General features: G+C 43.4%; 1 protein-coding gene across 1 annotated transcript in view; it reads right to left on the bottom strand.

Annotated features, from left to right (window-relative positions):
• Positions 1–22659, bottom strand: part of ITIH5 (inter-alpha-trypsin inhibitor heavy chain 5) — an 82895-nt gene extending 60236 nt beyond the window's left edge. The window contains exons 1-2 of the mRNA XM_081557214.1: positions 22511–22659; positions 11556–11600 (exon numbers count right to left, since the gene is read on the bottom strand). Coding sequence (XP_081413340.1) covers positions 11556–11600; positions 22511–22600 — 135 coding nt within the window. The 5' untranslated portion in view covers positions 22601–22659. The remainder of the gene's footprint in view (positions 1–11555; positions 11601–22510) is intronic.
• Between the last annotated feature and the right edge of the window lie 195 nt (positions 22660–22854).

A 22854-nucleotide genomic window follows, 5' to 3' on the forward strand; every position in this document is an offset into this window, starting at 1 on the left:
AAGGAATAAAGCTTTGGGTTTTAGGAAATTATTCCTGAAATCAGGAATAACTGACGACAAAATATTCTTTATGTACATCTGGTCTCTTAAGGACAAAATCTGTTGCATGAAGCCACAGTGTCTGGAAAGAATTTGACACAACAATAAAAACTGCACACCCTCTTCGTCTCTTTAGATGTTTGAGTTTACAACCCTGCTTTAGTTGGGAGTTGCCCTTGAGCTGCATTTAGACACTGGGTTAATTATTTCAAACTCTACGCTCTGTCTGATCTTGACACATTTTACTGGTTTTGTTTTGGGAACTAGACTTCTGCATATTAGAAACACCCCTGAAATAAAGAAGTTATAGTGTAAGCTGCAAAGACAAATATGAAGAAAAAAAACTCAAGTCCAATCCCGTCGCTTAACCAATGTAAGATCAGGATAGGGTATTTGCCCCCAGTCACACAGGTGGGAGCTAAGAAATTCAAAGTAAAAAGAAATGAGCTATCAAGGCATAAAAAGACATGGAAGAACCATAAATGCATATTCCTAAATGAAAGAAGTCCATATGAAATGGCTATATACTGTATGACTCCAACCCTGTAACGTTCTGGAAAGGGCAAAAGTACAACTATTGCAGGGAGGGGTGGTCTGTGAAGAGTCGAGTCCAGGATTTCTAAGGCAGTGAAAATACTCTGCTTTGTTGTTGTTATTCAGTTGCTAAGTCGTGTCCCAACTCTTTGTGACCCCGTGGATTATAGCCCACCAGTCTCCTCTGTCCATGGAACTCTCCAGGAAGAATACTGGAATGGGGAGCCACTCCCTTCTCCAGGGAATTTTCCCAAGCCAGGGATCAAGCCCTGGTCTCCTTCGCTGCAGGTGGATTCTTTACCATCTGAGCCACCAGGGAATCTCAAATTCATGTCCATTGAGTTAGCGATGCTATCTAACCATCTCATCCTCTGCCGCCCCCTTCTCCTTTGATATGATGATGATGGATGCACGCTGAGTCATTTCAGTCTTTGTCCGACTCTTTGCGACCCTATGGACTGTAGACTGCCAGGCTCCTCTGTCCACGGGATTCTCCAGGCAAGAATACTGGAATGGGTTGCCATGCCCTCCTCCAGGGGATCTTCCCAACCCAGGGATCGAACCTACATCTCCCTCGTCTCCTGCATTGGCAGATGGGTTCTTTACCACTAGTGCCACTTGGGAAGCTCCAATAATGATGGATTTATGTCATTAAACACTTGTTCAATCCCATAGAATGTACACCACCAAGAGTGAACCCTAAGGTAAACCACAAACCTTGAGCGATTATGATGGGCCACTACAGGATCATCTTTGGTTAAAAATGTCCCATTCTATGGCTGCTATCCAAAAGACTACAAGAATAAATGCTGGAGAGGGTGTGGAGAAAAGGGAACCCTCTTACACTGTTGGTGGGAATGCAAACTAGTACAGCCACTATGGAGAACAGTGTGGAGATTCCTCAAAAAACTGGAAATAGAACTGCCATATGACACAGCAATCCCACTGCTGGGCATACACACTGAGGAAACCAGACTTGAAAGAGACACGTGTACCCTAATGTTCATTGCAGCACTGTTTATAATAGCCAGGACATGGAAGCAGCCTAGATGTCCATCAGCAGATGAATGGATAAGGAAGCTGTGGTACATATACACAATGGAATATTACTCAGCCATTAAAAAGAATACATTCGAATCAGTTCTAATGAGGTGGATGAAACTGGAGCCTATTATACAGAGTGAAGTAAGCCAGAAAGAAAAACACCAATACAGTATACCAACACATATATATGGTATTTGGTCAATCGGTAAAGATAACCCTGTATGCGAGACATCAAAAGAGACACAGATAAATAGAACAGTATTATGGACTCTATGGGAGAGGGCGAGGGCAGGATGATATGGGAGAATGGCATGGAAGCATGTAAATTATCATATGTGAAACGAATCGCCAGCCCAGGTTCAATGCATGATACAGGGTGCTTGGGGCTGGTGCACCAGGATGACTCGGAGGGATGGGATGGGGAGGGAGGTGGGAGGGGGGTTCTGGAAGGGGAAAACATGTACACCCATGGTGGATTCATGTCAATGTATGGCAAAACAAATACAATGTTGTAAAGTTAAAAAATAGAAAATAAATTAATTAAAAATAAAATAAAATAACATGCTGGTAGAAGACAGGAAAAAAAAAATGTCCCATTCTAGAGAATGATGTTGACAATAACAGAGGTGAAGCATGTGTCAGGGTAGGAATATATAGGAAATCTGTACTTTTCTCTCAATTTTGGTTTAAACCTGAAACTGCTCTAAAAAATAAAGTCAAAGTCTTAACGATACTTTAAACAAAACCCAGCATAAGAATCAGGAGTCTCTAACTTCCAATCCTGCCTCTTCTGTTAAAGGATTGCAGAAGCTGGCCGGTCAAGGCTTTCACAGCGGTCACTGTTAGACAGCCAGTAAAATACAAAACTGCCAAAACATCATAAATACAACGCTGATTTAAAAGTTACCCGTGAACCTCAGAGTTATCACCCCATCAAATCATGAACACTCCAGACAGAGCAGGGAGCTGAATGCTTTCTGCACTGGTGTCATCTTCTGACATTTTCCCCCAATTTTTTTCTTATCAATTTATCACTTCTTTACACAAAAGTTGAGTACTGACATATAAAAAAGTCTTGCTAAGTTTACGTCTTTGATAAGCAGAGAGGACAGTTGTAGCATTCTGAACAAAACTGAGCTTCTTTGTAGAGGCTCTCTGCCCTGTACTGTTTCTGACGTAATGAAAGATCGGCTACACTCGGTACCCTTGAGACTATCTTTGGTGTCACACTGATTTGTTCTCATTTATGAGATAATAATCACTTAGAATTTCACTGCAACCAAAATGTGACAAACAAAGCACAGTTCATGGCCCCAAGAGACAGGCTGAGAAAAGTTTCAAGAAACTATTTTAGTGTTATTGCTCCTGCCTCATTACTGGTTTCCCACAGGAGGCTCTCTGTTATTGACACGAACATCCCCTTGTCTTGTCATGATCGCACTGTCTGCTGAAAATCTATTAACATCAGTTATGCACTCCTGTATCCCCATCCCTGAAAGCTTTCCCTCCCTTCCCCTGCCCCTCTTGGACTGCAAACACGTGGAAAAGAGGGCTCGTGACTTATTCTTTTTTTTTTCATGCACAGCTCTCAGCATGGAGTCAAAATCAAAACCAATCACAAAACTGAATTTTCTGAATCTCAAACAATTAAAGAAAAATATATATCCCCCCAACAGGAAATGGTAATAAGTAGTATTTAGTTAAGTGCAACTCTACATTCTAGGATGGATTGGGAAGAAATATTAACATACAATCTGTTCGCTCAAGGCCTGGTGGGAAGAAAAGTGCAAAATAAAAAAAAGGGAGAAACACAGGAAGATATAAGGAAGTATATGTATTTATTTATTGGCTAGAAGACTTTCCACAGTCCAGAAGGAAGAGAAAAACAGTGAAGACTGTAGGAGTAAGAAAAAGCTTTTAAAGAGATATAGAATTTGTATGGCGTGAAAGAGGACAACAAGAAATTCTAGAAACATAAAAGACATAGAACAAGGATAAACCCGAGCCCATTCCTGGTATAAGAATAGAGCAGTTTAGTTAGACAGGAGGGCGCATGGGGTGAAGAATATTGGCCAGGTACATAAAATCGTGAGATGAACCACCCCAAGGACAAGCACAGAACCTGGAATGGCAGAGGTTTATAAAAATGTGTCATAGAAGAAAGGATATACAACAGTGGCCTCAGTCTCTGCCAAAGCACAGTGCTTAAAAATCCAACATGCTTTCCATATTTGTATTCGACTCAGTATTTTGTTTAGGGATGTGGGCAGAAACCAAGCCTTCCTGTGACATAATAATTTCTTCATTATTTTTTCCTACAAAAGTTAAACAGATGGAAAAGCGTTTTGAGGCAGGGAGGGTCTTAATTAGTCAGGGATCAGAGGTTTCTGTGTGACTCATGTCAGCCGTTTAAGATCAAGCCACACAGAAGACATCCCAAATCACCCACGATGCCAACTGGAAAGGTGACTGGTAGTATCTGCCATGGGTGGCACCAGAAGCCAGGCCACTTCCCAGAGGATTACCCTCCTGCTGTTTTATTCTGGGCTAACAATTCTTCTTCAACCACTAGAATAAATCATCTCAGAGGTGGAAGAGAACCTTAGAAACCATTTCATCCATTCCCCTCACTTGATGGAGCTTGGCAGTTGGCTGGCTCCAAGTCCAGAGAGGAAACTGAAGTCGCTCAGCCGGTTTCAACTCTTTGCAACCCCAAGGACTGTAGCCTGCCAGGCTCTTCCGTCCATGGGATTCTCCAGGCAAGAATACTGGAGTGGGGTGCCACTTCCTTCTCCAGGGGATCTTCCCAGCCCAGGGGTCGAATGTGGGTCCCCAGCATTGCAGGCAGATTCTTTACCATCTGAGCCCCCAGGGAATCCCCAAGTCCAGAGATCTTAACTATTAATAAACCTCAAAGCTCCTTCTTCTTTTTTTAATGCTTTGTCTTATCAAGAAAAAGTTCATGCTGCTATTACATGAGGCAGGAGACCTCCAGACCCAGCACCTCCCTGAGGACTGTATTTACCACCTTGGGGAAATAATTTCCCCTCTGTAGACAGAGGGTGTCATCAGCTCTGAATCGCCTATTTGCAGTAATACATTCTATGGTGTGATATTTCATTATGTTTAGAGAGGAAACACAACATGCAATTATCGCCTTTATTCAGAAAAAAAAATTCTACAGTCTCTTAAGATAAACCATGATGGAACTCCCCTGGTAGTCTGGTGGTTGAGACTCTGAGCTTCCAATGCAGAGGATGTGGTTTCAGTCCCTGATCAGGGGAATAAGATCCTGCATGCCCACGTGAGTCGTTTACAAACATAAACGACTCACTCACTTTTTTGTGGCCAAAAAATTTTTTTAAAATTTTAAAAGATGAACCATGATGGCTAGTGTTGGGAGTAGGAAGACAGATACATACATTACTAGCTCTCAGTGAAGTAACAGTGCCCAGAACCATGTTACCTGCTGAACTGACTATATTTTCTTCTTTTCTAGATCCCTTTTTTTTAACACCAAGAAAAATAGTAATGTTTTAATACTTGGAAATACTACAAAAATTAAATTACTGAAAACTGGGATTGTAGTCAGCATACAAATATTAATATATAGGTAATTTTTATAGATTATAAAGTGTTTGTTACTATATTTTATTAGCTGTGTATACTGACATAGTTGCTGTTGTTGTTTAATCACTAAGTTGTGTCTGACTCTTTGTGACCCCATGGACTATAGCCCACTAGGTTCCTCTGTCCACGGGATTCTCCAGGCAAGAATACTGGAGTGGGTTGCCATCTCCTTCTCCAAGGGATCTTCCTGGCCCAGGAATAGAATCTGCATCACCTGCATTGCAGGCAGATTCTTACCACTTAGCCATCAGGGAAGCCCTATACTGACATTACCTTCTAAAGAAAAAAAGTGAATGTTTAGGCTGAATGTAATTTTAAAGATTAATAAGACAGGGACTTCCCTGGTGGTCCAGTGGTTAAGAATCTGCCTTCCAACGCAGGGGATGTGGGTTCAATCCCTGGTCGGGGAACTAAGACCCCACATGCCAAGGGGCAACTGAGCCTGTGCACTGCAATGAAAGATCCTGGGTGCCAACACAGCCAAATAAATAAATATTAAAAAAAAAAAAACTCAATACGATAGAAGAGGTAGGTTTTTTGCTGAGTATGTTACTGAGTTATGCTGGTGGCAGTAGGGGTGGGGTGGGTCCTTTGCATGTCCTTTCCATTTGTCTTCTGGGGTAGGGGTAGGGATTGTGTGCCTAATTCATAGGACATCGATTTTACATTGTTATATTATTTTCTATATTCTTGATGCTCTGGCATTTGGGGATCTTGGAGAGGTTGCTCCTCCCCTCCCAGGGTCAGCTGATTCCTGGAGATGGCAAATGATGCCCTGTGAGCACACCTTCAAGATACAACCAATCAGTAATAGCATCCCGCCCCCATCCCAGCCACCGACTTTACCAAGCCCTTGCACACCAGCCAATATTCCCCCTGCCCCAAATCATCCCATGGTCAGACTCTGTAGCCCAGAGCTTGCCAAAATTATTTCAGCTACAAAGTCCTACAATCCATGGGGTCACAAAGAGTTGGACACAACTGAGTGACTAAACCACCACCCAGTCCTAAGGTTACTCGGCTCATCTAACCTGACTCATCAATTCCTTCCTGCAAAAACCCCAATAAAGGCTCTTGGCCATGCTCTCCCCTCTGACCCTGTTGCCCCGAGTGACCTGGTGCTTTTCCACATGGCCCTGCATGCCACTCGTCCCTGGGGACCTGAGTATAAACCTCCTCCTTCGTGATGGTCATTTCTGTGTCTGCCTGTCTCACCACATCCGCTCAAAACAAATCTTAGCTGCAAATTTTAGAATCTCTGCTACAAAGGGGATGGCTCTGCCATCAGGAGGTTAAAGTATGACAGTGAATTATTCTAGGAAAACCAGGCCAGTAGTTGTCGAGCACCAAGGAGATTCCGACAAAAAGATACTCCTGCTTTTCAAAGGGTAAACACTGTTTGTATCTGTGATACCAGAGAGCTTCCTTAAAAGGGTATGTAATTAATTCAGAATAAAATCAAAGCATGTCCCCAGGGGTCTATGAGCTGGCAGTGATAGGACGTTCCCAGCTGTTGCCACCACATCCTCTTCATTAATCAGAGTAGAGAATGTTCAGATTAGTGTGGCATAGCTAGAAAGTGAAATACAAGGAAACTTTGGGTAAACTAAGGCTACAGAGGCAGGCAGGAGCCAGATCATGGAGTGGAGGGGTCGGGGGTTAGACTTCCTCAGAGTTAATCCTACAGGTGATACAAAGTCACTGATTTTTTGCTTTCATTTTAGTCACTAAGTCGTGTCTAGCTGTTTTGTGACCCCATGGCCTGTAGCCTGCCAGGCTCCTCTGTCCATGGAATTTTCCAGGCAGGAATACTGGAGTGGGTTGCCATTTCCTCTTCCAGGGGATGTTCCTGACCCAGGGGATCAAACCCAAGTCTCCTGCATTGGCAGGCGGCTTCTTTACCACTGAGCCACCAGGGAAGCCACAAAGCCACTGAAGACATTTGTAAAAGAGAATGATGCACCAGACCCATGCTGGAAAGATCATTCTGGTACTGTCTGGATGGGTAAATGAAGTCAACACTAACAAATTTGTATGATACTTGTTAAAGAGAGGCTTTCAACATTCCTAGATTTCTAAAGAAAAATCTGAGAGATTATATGAAACAGTCAAAGGCTCAAGAAAATCTTTGTAACTACGAATGAAAATAAGAAAAGATAAACTTATTTATTACTCAGGAACTTAAAGCCTTTATAATGACAAATATTTCATAAACAAAGTTAATAGATAAATGACAGATTTAGGGAAGAACTCTTCCAATTCAGAATACAGAGTATCCAAAACACACAGAGATCTCCCACATACTGATAAATGCGTGTGTGCATGCTAAATCGTTTCAGTCATGTCCGACTCTTTGTGACTCTATGGACGGTAGCCTGCTAGGCGCCTCTGTCCACAGGATTTCTCAGGCAAGAATACTGGAGTGGTTTGCCATGTCCTCCTCCAGGGAATCTTCCCGACCCGGGATCAAACCCATGTCTCTTTGTCTCCTGCATTGGCAGATGGGTTCTTTACCACTAATGCCACTTGGGAAGCCCATACTGACAGTCAGGAGATAAAAATCACAAAAGAGGGTTTCTCTGGTGGGTTAGCCATAAAGAATCCACCTACCAATCCAGGAGATGTGGGTTCTATTCCTGGGCAGGAAGATCCCCTGGAGAAGGAAATGGCAACCCATTCCAGTATTCTTACCTAGGAAATCCCATGGACAGAGGAGCCTGGTGGGCTACCGTGCAGGCAGTTGCAAAGAATTGGACATGACTTAGGGACTAAGCAACAAGAAAAATTTGAAAAGAAATCACAATAGAAAAATGGCTGCAGGACCTGAAAAACAATTCATGGAAGAACAACTCTGTATGGACAAAAATCCAAACTCGTAAGTCGGGAATGCACACTGAAGGACTGATATCACTTTATATTTTAGAGATTGACAAATAAAAGAGAGTAATTCTATTGTTGCTGGCGGAAATGTCCATATTCGTCATTGCTGATAGAAATGGAATTAAGACAGAAAGTACTAAGAGTATTCAAAAACTAGTCTGACTACATCTATCAAAATTTTAAAAAATGTATGTGCACTTTGATCCAGCAACCCTCCTGGCCACAGAATTAAAAGCATCCACTTACTAGAAAAAGCAAAAAGGTTTTTGCGGCAGCGTTTACAGAGGCCAAAACAAATGAAACCATACTGAAAGCTCAGTAGTAGAATGCTTGATAAACTATGGTGTGCCAACAACATGGTATATTTTTCATCATCTAGAAGAAGGGACAGATTTAGGCCACGTGAGGCACTGTTGAGTGAAAATAATAAGAAACAAATACATTCAGGTGAGAAGGCAGTTGGGTGTATTAGTGACGAGCACACACTCAGAAGCCAGGTTGTTGGGACTCAAAATCCTTGTTCGATCACCTCTTATGGAAGTGTAATCTTGGATAAGTGACTCCGTTTTCTTGTCTATAAAATGTGTCTATATTTGGCTAAGCTAGAACACAAAAGATACTCAGGACAACACCTGGCCTGTGGTCAGCATGCAGGGAACAGCAGCTGTATTTACATGGTCCCACTGTCTGATAGCAAATATGAAAAATCTCAAAATCTCAAAATGTATACAAGGGTCCCCACCTTCCTATGCTGTTTTTTTTTTCTCAGTGGTACTTATCTTCTCCATTCCTAACACGTTTAACCATTTATTTATAGACTTTGCTTATCTCTGCCCCTCTTTAAATCAAGCTCTATGAAAGATAGTGTCTTTTGCCTGTTTGTCCATTGCTGGATTCCCAATGCATTGAACAGTGCTGGGCAGACAGTGAGGACTCAACAAAATCCTTGAATGAATGAATATGTGCATCTATGTCTTGCTGGGAGCAAGGGCTCCTCCCTTTTTTATGAATTTTTACTGAAGAATTGATGTTTTTCAACTATGGTTTTGGAGAAGACTCTTGAGAGTCCCTTTGACTGCAAGGAGATCCAACTAGTCAATCCTAAAGGAAATCAGTCCTGAATATTCATTGGAAGGACTGATGCTGAAGCTAAAACTCCAACACTTTGGCTACCTGATGTGAAGAACTAACTCAATGGAAAAGATCCTGATACTGGGAAAGATGGAAGGCGGGAGGAGAAGGAGAAGACAGAGGATAAGATGGTTGAATGGCATCACTGACTCAAAGGACATGAGTTTGAGCAAACTCCAGAAGTTGGTGATGGACAGGGAGGCCTGGTGTGCTGCAGTCCATAGGGTCACAAAGAGTCGGACATGACTGAGCTACTGAACTGAACTGAAGTAGGGTTGATTCACGATGATGTGCTAGTTTCTGCTGTTATACAGATACATATATCCACCCCTTTTTAGATTCTATTCCCATATAGGTCATTACAGAGTATTGAGTAGAGTTCCCTGTGCTATACTGCAGTAGTCTCCAATCTTTTTGGCACCAGGAACTCATTTCATGGCAGACAATTCTTCCGTGGACCAGGAGGCTGAGGGATGGTTTCAGGATGATTCAAGTGCATTATATTTATTGTGCACTTTATTTCTACTATTATTACATTGGCTCCACCTCAGATCATCAGACATTAGATCCTAGAGGTTGGCGACCCCCTTAGTATTCAGTATCCCTGTGGTCAAACCAACCAGGTATCAGATGTGTACGTGTCGCCTGCCCCTCTCTGTATCACTACCTTGGGACTGACCTGGAGGACAGGCACCAATCATGCTGCTCTGACTTCCACTCTTACTGTGAGTCATAAATCACCTATTGTCTCTGGCCCAGGAGTCTCTTGTTTTGTACCAGCATCCATGAAATAGCAACAGACAAGCTTCCTGGCTTGTACATAGGGTAAAAATCTAGACTCTTCACAATTCTTTACCCATTTACGTTCACATATTGAAGGAGACTTTGGGCCTAGAAAAGAAAACAACAATCTCAAAGGCCCTTGCTGAATCATCTAACTTTGAAGAAAACAAAACCGAACTTTAGGTCCTGCCCTGATGCTCCAGGCTGGTTGTATCTATCTGGGACTTATCACCCCCTGTCCAGAAACTTTCCGCCCCTTACACCTGCCCAGAAGACTTACCACCCCCTGCCCAACTACAAATGCCATGTCAACTAAAGAACACCCAAAACATCCCGCCTGATTAACGCTTCCCTTATTGCTTCCACAAACCTCCCTATAAATATGGAGCCTCCCTGATCCCTCTGGGCACTCAGCCTGGTCGATAGGCCGACTGTTGCCCCTCCTTGCCTGAATAAAGGTAACCTACTTCCGTTGAGATCGTCTCTACTTCTTTTCTGCCTCGGCCCGAACTATACCTTACACATATATCTGTCTATGATTATGTGAACATGCTGCAAAACAGAAAAAGACTGAGGGTAATAAATTTGGGGAGGCAGGATTGGGAGGATGGGGGCGGGCCGGGAGGAAGAAGCTATGCAGAAAATGATGAGAATACAAAGTCCTGGTCCAAATAAAGGTGGGAATGATTGTGACATTGGTCATGAGCAATTCAGCAGGAATTCAGACACCAGCCAGGAGCAGGGAGTAAACGGCTTGGGTTTATGGCTTATCCCTGAGGGTGTGCAGAGGATTCCGTATCCTCAGAGCCTGAAGGCATGTCCCCACACTTGGATACATCACTGTACACACCGTGGGAAGGAAGGACTGAGGTCATTTCAAATAAACACTTAGAATCCTGAACATTTTCCCAAGTTCCATCTGGGTGCCTGCAGCATACACTGAGAGCCTGGGCCAACTTCTATCACACGAAGCTTCAATCTACAAATGGGAATTCTCTGCTTGCTTTCACTGTTTACTTCCTGACACCATCTTTATTTCTTGTGTAAGAACATTATTAAAAAAGGAAAGGTTCACTTAGGTGTTAGCTTTTTTCTAAGAAGGTCTTTGAAAACTTCACACTTCATCCTTATACTTTTACTGGAATAATCAGGTCTCTTCCAGAAAAACATCCACTTAAAGAAAGAGTTTATCAAAGAAAGGTTTATAAAAGCTACGCTGGGGACTTCGTGGTAGTCGACTGGATAAGACTCCATGCTTCCAATGCAAGGGATGAGAGTCATTCCCTGGTCGGAGAACTAAGATCCCCCATGTTGTGAAGCCAAAAAAAAAAAAAGAACATGACAATATCATCATAATAAACATTTTTAAAAAAGCTATGGTGTTTCACGTTCAATTTCTTCTACATGCAACTTTAAGGTATGGAGTAGCTGCGAGCATAGCTGTTACCTGGTTCCAAATACACAGACTCGCGAGGGGTATAGACTTTTAAGAGAATTTATATGAGTATACGTACCAGCCTTTGCAACAGTCTGACTTGCCTTGGGATCCTGAGTCCAACCTAGAAGGAAAAAAAGAGACATGAAATATGATTGTGAGGTCATCCTCATGTGAGTTAGTTACATGAAGAGGGTTAAGGCCCACGAAGGCACACGAAGGGTTATCCACCACCTGAAAAGCAGTTTTGACTTTGAAACAGGGAGCACCCAGAACAAGATTAGATTCATGCTTCTCAGATCTGGCTGGCTGCTTAACCCACAATATCACACCACCTCCTCATCTGAGGGTTCTTACATCTGTTAGGGGAGCGGATGAAATGACCAGAACAGAGTTCATTAGAATATCTGTATTCAGGGACTTCCCTGGCCGTCCAGTGGGCAAGACTTCACCTTCCAATGCAGGGAGTTGGGGTTCAATCCCTGGTCGGGGAGCTGAGTTCCACATGCCTCGCAGCCAAAAAAGCAAAAATAAATCAGAAACAATACTGTAACAAATTCAACAAAGGCCTGAAAAATGGTCCTCATCAAAAGAAAAATCTTAAAAAAAAAAAGTATTTGTATTCGGTTTCCATTTATTTTTGGCTTGAAAATCAACTCTTCGCTGTTGTGTTTGTTACAATGAGTAAACATGTCCGCTTGCCTCTGATGGGTTCATTCATTCCGCTCAAAACCCCAGGAAGTTCTGGAGGCAAAACTGAACTTACCTTGAACTTTCTTACTGTGTTTTTTCTGGATGATTTGCTGTACTTTCCCACAGGCAGAGGAGGGGCAGGGAAGGTGATAGCATCCTTAGTTTCAAAAATCATCTAATAATTAACCAGCCCCTCCGGACTCATGTAGAAGTCCCAGCTGGTTACCAACCATTTCTCATGATAAATCACTGTTTAAAGAACAGAAGTGTGGACTCCACTGCTGTGAGTAGTAAGTCGGCCTTCCTGGAGGGCAGTATGACAATGTCGATCAAAACCTTGGAAAATATGCTTAGACTTTACACAAACCTTTTTTAACAGCTTCATAAGGTATAACTTACAAACAATAAAATTCATTCTTTTAATGTGCACAATTCAATTTTTTAAAATATATTCACAGAGCTGGGCAAACCATCACCACAATCAATTTAAAATATTTTTATCCCCAAAGAAACCCTGCTTTATCTGTCACTTCCCAACCCCAGCCTTTCCCTGGCCCTAGGCACCAGTTAATCTACTTTGTCTGTATGGCTTTACTCATCCTGGGCATTTCGTATAAACGGAATCGTACAATATGTGGTCATTTTTTACTGGCCCTTCGCTTAGCATAATCTTGTAGATTTATTAGCACTTCATTCTTTTTTATGTCTGAATAATAGTCTATTGTGTGGATACATCACATCGTGTTTATCCACTTCCTAGTTATCGGACTCTAAGGTTATTTCCACCTTTTGGCTATTATTTATACTGTGGAACTTGCATGGATATTCACATAGATGTATCTGTGTTTTTATTTTCTTTATAAGTGGAATTCCTGGGTCATATGGTAAATTTAACTTTTGAGAAATAGATACACCAGTTTGCAAAGTAGCTATAACATTTTACATTCCCACCGTATGCATGCCTTTTAATTTAGAAATCTTACTTTCAGAAAAGTATCAATTGGGAGGGGGGGCGAATATCAATACAAAAAAAATGAAACCATGAAAAGACTTCTTTGCAACTTTTAAAACAATTATTGATCCTTGGAAATAGCCTAATATATCCTTTAAAAGTGGTTTGGTTAAATATATTATGATATAGTGACTAATCAGAATACAGCTATTAAAAATAATGGTATGGACCTATATTTATTGACATCAAATGTTAGTTTTACCTGACTTCTGAGCTGTTCACTAAATATTTCTCTAGCTGTCTGCCAGAAGGGTTGCATTTCCTGGCCCTTGGTGGGAAGACAGAACCATGTGACTGGTTCTGGCCAATAACTTATGACTTCTCCACCAAGGACTCGATATTCTCCAGAACTGCCTTTTCTCACCTGCACAGGAAGTAGTAACATTTGAGAGGCTGCTGCTCCGTCAAGCCCAAGGTCACACTTGCTCCACTGACACCCCAAGATGGACGTCATACAAGCAAGAAACAGACGTGGGTCTAATTTATGGTTGCCAGGTAGTGGGGAGAAGGATGGGTAGAAGGGGTAGTTAGGGCATTTGGGATGGACATGTACCCACTGCTGTATTTAAAATGGGTAACCAACAAGGACCTACCGTATAGCACAGGGCACTCTGCTCAATGTCATGTGGCAGCCTGGATGGGAAGGGGTTCTTGGGGGAGAATGGGTACATGTATATGTATGGCTGAGTCCCTTTGCTGTCCACCTGAAACTATTACAGCATTGTTAATCAGCTATACTGCAATACAAAACAGAATGTTTTTTAAAAAAGAAATAAACGTTGTCATTTAAATCATTGCAGTTTGGGGGTTCTTACCTCAGTTCAGTCTGGCCTGTAGTCAGTCACACTTTGAATGATTAAGTCAGGTAACAAAATGCTATCTTTACCAATCTCATTTTTTAAGTATAAGTGTCGGTATGTGCAGAATGCACCCAAAATTTTAATGGCAATTACCTCTGGATGTCCAAATTTTTTTTCTTTAAACTCTTCTGTAGTACGTTAGCTTTATATCACTTGCAAATAGAAAAAACAATAAAGATATTTCCATTCTGTAATATAAAAAACTGCTTTACTCATGATCCTCTTCTGATCCCTTCTGAAAATAGATATGTGCTACTGTAAATTACAATTATAAGAGTCTCCTATTCTACAGAACATGGAATAGGAAGAATTAGTATAGGATTTCAGTTGACATACGCTCTCACGCCAAATAAGAACCAGTCAATAGGAGGCTACTGGTTTCTACTTCTAAAATGAGGTAGAATGATTTGAACGGTCCAAAGGAAACCAGAATCAGTGTCCTAGGCAAGGTCTCCACCAGTTCTGCAGGTTCATCTCAGGCCTCTCCCTTCCTAAAATTGTGGAATCGTCTGGGGACCACTTAAAATAACTAACCATGGTCAGAAGGGACACCTGGCTCTGCTCAGGTATTATGTTCTCTGGTTGATCTAAAGTATTTTCTTTGAAGTCTCTTCCTTTGAAGAATAGGTTTTCCAAGAAAATAAACAACCATTCAGGACAACAAGAGAAGTTGGTTTTTCATTTTTGAGGTGGCTATCTGATATCTCAGGGGATCACCATGGCAACACTTGAGTCCAGATTTAGACACAGACCAAACCAGAATCAAAACTTCCTGGTGCAGAGATTCCTGGTGCCAGCTAGGATTAGAAGTGGAAATGACACTAATGTCATCTTCATTGTTTTTAGTTAGGAATTTCTGATCCCTTTTATTGTTTGAGAGCTTTCCTGTTCCCTTATAAGAACCTGGAAGTGGGGGTTAAGGACAGGTAACCGAATCTAGCTTAAAGTCAAGGAGTATTCTGAATAGTAACCTTAGAGCGTGGGCCCCAAATCACAGACTTATGAGATGGCTCAGATAGGAATTTCTACTCCTTCCAAGCTTAGCATACTTCTCCAGAGCCAAAACAGATGTCCAGACCATAGTATTTAATAAGTATCAGCCACGATCTTTGCCATGAAGGACCATACTACCTAACTCCAAAAAAAATACACTCAGAAAAACTTACCAGATGAGGTTAATTTTTATAAGTTACAAAGAAAATGGGAAAAAAGGAAGAGTTCACTACACTCTCAAGTGACCACGAGAGGCTTTATGATGGAGGGATGGCTTGAAGTAGGTGTGTAGGATGTTGGCTGGAGTGGAATAAAAGGGAGAGACAAATTTAAAGCAAATCATGTTCAACATGAGAACCATGCTGAGAAATCGCTCATTATCTGCCTCTTCAACTCACATGGACCAAGCAGCATTCACTACCAGAATGTGCATGGGTGGCTGAAGACTGTCTTTGCACCAAGAATGTAGCAATAATCCCATCAGAGCTGGGGGACTGGAATCTCCATCTATCCCACCATCAGCCAGTCCAACTACAGGTGAAAAACAGCTTAATGTTCATCATTTGGATAAAAGAGATGGTATTTTCCCCCCAGGATCAATCACAGTGTTGGATCAGGGTCAGGAGGGAAGAGAAAGCATTCCAGAAAGTCCACAGATGGGGAAGAGCGTGGGAAGGGAGGAGAGGAGTGAAACCTACTTCCACCCAGGGTGAGGGGTATTTGAAATACGCACAATACACACATTCCCTTTAGGGATGGGTGCTTTCATGACCTGGGTCCACTGAACGAGAGACAGAAAGGTGGGGTTCGAGCCCTCATTCCTTCCGAGCTCTGACACCAGCTCTGTTGCTCTAGGTTCCATCACAGAGCCAGGAGTGGTTGCACTGAGGCCAGTCTCAGCCACACACCATCAAACGGCTGAAGACATGAGCTCCTAGTGGACTCTGTGCCAGGAATTTATCTCCCCACTGGCCTCCATCTCCCGAGGACATTCTGACGCCAAGACCAGGAACTCAGGAGTCAGCTGCCTCAGAGACCTGACCAGGACCTGACACTGACCCCAGAGCGACAGGCTGGACAGCACAGGAGATGCCACCCATCACTTGGGCTGAGGACAGTTAGTCTTCGAAGATCCCCGTTCTGGGAATTCTCTATCACCGGCACAAAAGTTTTCTTTCGGAGAAATGGGGCTGCATGTTGTTCAGCTATGAGCCACGCACCATGTGGGCTGCCCATAACCTCAGCAATGGGAGAAGAAACTTCATCTCCAGGGGAAGTGGGGGCTGAAATTTCAAACAATTTCCAGGCAGCTGGGAAAACAATAACAAAGCCCAAACCAACTAGCCTTAGGTGAGTCACCCTGTTGCTTTCAATCTGTTAGAAACAAGGGACATGGACCTGGCTTGTGGGAAGATAATGAGGTCGGGGAACCTCCCACCAGAAAAATAAAAGCTCAGGTCTCTATCCAACGGCTCCATTTTCCTAAACCGACCCTCTGTTCCTTAGATACTGAAAGCTTGCAGGAGACCTCCCTGGTGGTCCAGGGGTTAAGACCTCGCCTTCCAATGCAGGGGGTGTGGGTTCAATCCCTGGTTGGGGAGCTGAGATCCCACCTGCCTTATTGCCAAAAAACCAAAACATAAAACAGAAGCAATATGGAAATAAAGTCAATAAAAACTTAAAAAGAGAAAGCTTGCAGGACTTTCAGCTGGACCTCTGACAGTATGTGGGCAGGGCTCCTTTACATTAGAGCATCCAGGACTTTGGGGGAGTGTGTGTTAGGACCACAAGGTCACACAGGACTTACCGCTCAGCTCCTAGGACTCCCCCCTCTTCTCCCCAGCCCCATCCCCAGAGAAACCAGATACAGCTATTTCAGAAGTGAGCCAATCTCTGGAATCTCTCTCACAATATCCTTCTTCCCCATCCAGCCTTACGACTCCACTGTAACAATCACAGCCATACACATAAAGGAGATATGATTGAGTGGTCTGGAGCTCACAAGATCTTGCCTTGACTTTATTTTTCAAAGAATTAAAAAAAAAATTGTCTTGATTTTCTGTGTTTTCCCAAATGCAAAGTGAGAGATTATAAAAGTTAAAAGTACAGAAATGCTCAGTTCAGGAACTTAGAAACAGATCACCACAATGAATGTGGTACCGGAAGCAGAGGCTCAACACTATCTGTGTGCCAGGAGATACAAGTTAAAGTCGTCCTTAAACAGACCACATCGAGTTGTAAATATGAAAGTGGTGCAGTCTTTGGAGGAGTCACTGAGAGCCCAGCTTGGCATTCAGGGCACCTGGGTTCTAATTCAGGCTCTGAAATATCCCCTTGGGCGCATCACTCCCCCTGGGGGGATTTCCAAGGTTCTTCTCCTGGAGAGTAAGCTTGCTGAGGCTTTCCTTGCAGTGGTAGGGATTCAACCAGGCTGTTCATAAATAATAAAAATGGCTAATGAGACCTGAGTGTTACTATATGTAAGTGCTTTGCCTGAATTAACTCATTTCACTCTCACAACACCAGAAGAGCAGAGTGGGTTGATAATTTTTTATTTAATAGTTGATTATTACTTAGAAGCTGATGAAAGGTAAGCCTCAGGATCCCTCACTTGCACAGTCCCTTAACAGTGATGATACTGGGCTTCCTTAGTGGCTCAGTAGTGAAGAATCCGCCTGCTAGTGCAGGAGACACAAGTTCGATCTCTGGTCCAGGAAAATCCCACATGCCACAGAGCAACTAAGCCAGTTCGCCACTACTACTGAGCCTGTTCTCTGGAGCTCGTGCTCTGCAGCAAGAGAAGCCACCGCAGTGAGAAGCCCTCGCACCAAACTAGAGAAAAGCCTGGAAAGCAATGAAGACTCAGAGGAGCCAAAAATAAATAAATACCAAAAAAAAAAGTCAGAGAAAAAACAATTATTCTAAAATTATGTTGGTTGTCAGTCTGTCAAAATGTGTCATTTGTTGTGATTTATCATTCTAAATAACTGTTCAAGGGCACTCAAAGCTGGTGCGCTGGGACAACCCTGATGGATGGGATGGGGAGGGAGGTGGGAAGGGGGTTCAGGATGGGGGACACGTGTATACGGATGGCTGATTCATGTCAATGTATGACAAAAACTACTACAATATTGTAGAGTAATTAGCCTCCAATCAAAATAAATAAATTAATTTTAAAAACTAAATAAATAACTGTTCATTTTAGCACAGAATTTTGTCAAGAAGGCTTTGCCAATTCTGTAAACTTGACTCCCCTCTCAAAAATTTAGATCCACCCCTGCCTGTGAGGTAGGAACCATTAACAATGCTATCTTGAGATGATGAAAGAAATCCAGAGCTGTAAGTTATTGCCCAAGTACACACAGCCAGCAAGCAGTGGGATCCAGATTTGAACCCAGGCAGCCAAGTTCCACTTGGAATGCTGTTAACTATATACTTTATCACTTCTTATAATTTTTACATAGAGCTCCTAGAAAACTCTCTGTGACACTCAATACCTGGTAGCTACTATTACTCTGTAAATTAAAAACTGTTTTTGCAATAATGGGAATGCAGCTCCATCCTTATTTAAAGAAAGTGTATCAATTTGAAAGCTGACTGATTTTATATAAAACATTTGCTTTTTAAAAAAATTGCAGTTTGTTTTATTTTTAAAAATTATTTATTTATGGTTGCGCTGGGTCTTCATTGCTGCACAAGCTTTTTTCTCTAGTTTCAGCAGGCAGGGGCTACTCTTGTTGTGGTATGCAGGCTTCTCATTGTGTTGGCTTCCCTTGTGGTAGAGCATGGGCTCTAAGGAGTGTGGGCTTCACTAGTTCCAGAACTTGGGCTCAGTAGTTGTAACTTTCAGGCTCTAGAGCACAGGCTCAACAGTTGTGGCCCAAAGCATGTGGGATCTTCCCGAATCAGGGGTGGAACCCTCATCTCCTGCATTGGCAGGTGGATTCTTTACCACTGAGTCACCAGGGAAGACCAAGACTTGCTTTTTAATATTAATTTCCTGAAAGATGTTTTCAAAGCTGTATCAGTCTCAATGTGGTCCATGCATTGCCTGCATCAGGACCATCGGGGTCCCATCCAAACCTAGTGTATGGAAATTGATGGGAGTAAGGCTCAGGAATCTGAATTCTTAAAGAGCCCCTGAGTGTCCTTCTGCAAGAAGAAGTTTGAAAACCAGTGCAGATAGTGGGTTTATTACACTATGGGTAATACTGTTTACAGATGAGGTGTGGGGGAAGAAGGGTCTTGAATCTAGCATATATTAGTAATATTTTCAATTAAAGATAAGTAATAGGGGTTACAATGCAGGCTAACAGGCAAATTCGGGTACATTAAAATTCACAAATTCACTGACATCTAAAAATTGCGCTCAGTTGCTCAGTCATCTCTGACTGCAATCCCATGGACTGTAGCTCAACAGGCTCCTCTGTCCATGGGATTCTCCAGGCAAGAATACTGGAGTGGGTTGCCATTCCTACCATTTCCTACCCCAGGGGACCTTCCCAACTCAGGGATCATACCCGAGTCTCCTGCATCGCCTACTTTGGCAGGCAGATTCTTTACCATCAAGCCACCTGGAAAGCTCTGAAAGCTGTTCACCAAATACCACATGTGGAATTAAAATATGACAAATGAACCTGTCTATATGAAACACCAACAGAATCAGGGACATAGAGAATAGACTGATAGTTGCCAAGGAGGAGGGGGTGGGAGAGGGTTGGATTGGGAGTTTGGGGTTAGCAGATGTCAACTATTAGCTATAGAATGGATACACAACGAGGTCTTACTGTATAGCACAGGGAACTATATTCAATACCCTGTGACAAACCATAATGGAAAAGAATATGGAAGAAGAATACGGGACTTCCTTGGCAGTCCAGATGTTAAGACTGTGTTGCCAATGCAGGGGGTGTGGGTTTGATCCCCTGGCTGGGGAGCTAGGATCCTTGTGGTGTGGCCAAAAGATTAAAAAAAAAAAAGTAAAATAAACAAAAATAAGTCACAGTACAGTGACCCAATCAAATTATATAATAAAAAAGAATGTACATATATATAACTGAATCACTTTGCTATACAGCAGAAACTAACACAACTACAACTGTATTGTAGTTCAACTACAATTCAATAAAAACAAATTTTAAAAAATGGTTCACATATAATTTTGAAGGCCATAATTATTGAGGCCACAGCATTAACTGCATTGCCAGGCACTGTTCAAAGTATATTAATTAATCTTCAGAATCCTTTAATTAAGTAATTTAGTCACCCCCATCCTCGAGATGGGTAAATAGAGGCTCGTAGATGTGAATTAAGGCTTCCCAGGTGGCGCTAGTGATAAAGAAACTGCCTGACAGTGCAGGAGATACAGGTTCGATCCCTGGGTTGGAGGGCATGGTAACTCACTCCACTATTCAAACGTGGAGAATCCCATGGACCGAGAAGTCTGGTGGTCTATGGTCCATAGGGTCGCAGAGTCGGACATGACTGAAATGACTTAGCACGCACACAGATGTGAACTAACTCTCCAGTAAGTGCCCAGACAGGATTCGAACCCAGAAGTCTGGTTCTGGAGGCTGTGCTCTTAAGTCCTACATCTTATACACACAATTTTTTTTAAGAGGGTAGGGATAAAAAGGTAAAATCACAAATTTTCACAAAACTTTATATTCAGAGTTTTTTTTCCTGATTTAGTCATTTTCCAGAAGAATAAACGGTGCCTTGAGCTGACGACAGCATGAAATCACTAACATGGGCCAAACCCGTGTTCTGATAAGCAGGGAAGTTCAATGTTAAGCCTACTTGGACTTGTAGATGTCACAGCTTTAATCCCTCCTCTTAGCTCATAAACAGAATCTTTGTTTCAGTGCTTCCCACATCTTTTCCCTCCACCCCCTAAAAGTTTTCAGATCTTTACCCTAAATTCCTTCCCTCAGCACTTCAGCTGCCCAGGCTTAACAGCAGGCTCCAACATCAAGTGCTGACCATTCTCGGCACTTTTAGATGTATTACCTACCCAACCCTCATCACTCTGTTCTTTTCTACTTTGTACAAAATTGGAGATTGAAGCACTCAGGACTGTGCTCAGCATCACAGAGCTGAAAAAGGCCTGAATCAGGAATTGAGCCCCGGTAGTGGGTATCAAGCCCCCGTCCTTAACCAAAACATTTACCATTTCATATACCACAGTATGGGGCTTCCCTGGCAGCTCAGAGGGTAAAGCTATACGAGATCCTTCACACAAACTAGCAGCTGGATCCTTACAAGTATGCTCAAGAGGAGGTGTGTGCTCTGCTGTGAGGGAAAGGAAAGGAACGCACAGAGAGGCATAGAGGAGCCTGTCCAGGCAACACAGCTGGAAAGGGCAAAGGAGAGACCAGCATTGCTCTCTGGATGCCAAGCTTGCACATTCCTCCTCCACCACACAGCCTCCTGGAATTTTATGGGTTATTCCTCATGGCAGTCCTACAACAGAAGAATCGTTCCATTTTGTAGATAAGCACATCCTTAAGACAGAGTTGATGTGAAAGTAACCATGGGATGTTTAGGCAGATTCTGTTTTCCAGATCTGCCTTCAAACCAAGGCGCTGGGAAAGGGATTAGAAAGTATACCTGCTTATCTCTTCTTCTCATCCTGCAAAAGCATGCTTTCAACTAAACAATTTAAATACATGTGTGCAGACAGCACCAGGAAATGCAGAAATGCATCATCTACGTTAATCAGGACAGAGCCCTTTCTCCCTATAAGGTCTATGCATTGATAACTGTTGGAACCTGTTTTATATTCTTTCAAGAGCCTTCCTATCCATCAGACATTGTGTTGAGAGTTCATATTTGCAGGTTTCATTCACTTGTGAAGTTAAGCCATTTAAAAAATCCTGGCAGATACACAGTATTAACCAGGGGAACTGAGACCCTTGGGTTCTTCGTCCTCCGCCCACCATTTGGCCGCCTTTAAGCTCCTAAAGCATTAAGAGATGAAAACTGTGTCCTCCCGGTTTTCAGATGAGAAAAGCGGAGGCTTCCACTAGTTTAGAACATTTCCTAGACGTGCTCTCTCTCTGGAACAACTGGAAACCAACAGCAACCTGCCAACACTCTATCCCACAGGCGCATCTGAAAGAACCTTGCAGTTAACTTAGGGTTCTGGCTCAGAAATGAACAAAACCAGCAGAAACCCGCTCAAGTAACAGGAGCCGAAAAGGTTTGGTTCCGCAGGACTTTGAAGTGCAGACACAATTCTGCAAGAAACTTCGTCAGCCAGACTCTCTCCTCGAGGGAACAGTAGATGGGGAAGCTCCCAAGCAGAAGGCTGGGGACGGAGAGGAGAAGGGGGGACGATGTGCCAGGACATGGGGTGATCCCACCGTCCCTCGCGTCCAGTAGCCTGTCCGGCAGTCACGCGCCCGAAGGCGGCGGTGGGAAGAGACTGCAGCCGGCGCCCGGGGCCCGCCTGAGGCCCCCTAGAACTCCACTTACTTGATTCGATGTGTCCCCCCAGCTCCTCGCCTCTTGCAGCAATCCGGCGCAGAGCGGCAGCGCAAAGCACAGCCCGAGCAGCGGGAGCATGGTGAGGCCGGGCGGCTGCACCAGGACGCTGCGGGACGCGCGGATACAGCGCGGGACTCAGGGCTGCGCTTCGGAAGGCAGACGCGCGCGGCCCCGCCTCACGCCCCGCCTCGCCCCCTGAGCCCTCCGGCCCCGCCCGAGCCCCGCCCGAGCCCCGCCCCCAGAGTCCACCGGTCCCGCCCCCGCGCCCGTCGCACCCCCGAGTGCTCCGGCCCCGCCCGCGCCGCGTCCCGTCCTCTGAACCTTCTGGCCGC

The sequence above is a fragment of the Giraffa tippelskirchi genome, chromosome 13, assembly GCF_054371585.1.
Source record: "Giraffa tippelskirchi isolate mGirTip1 chromosome 13, T2T-mGirTip1v1.2.pri, whole genome shotgun sequence".
In the NCBI taxonomy this organism is placed as follows: Eukaryota; Metazoa; Chordata; class Mammalia; order Artiodactyla; family Giraffidae; genus Giraffa; species Giraffa tippelskirchi.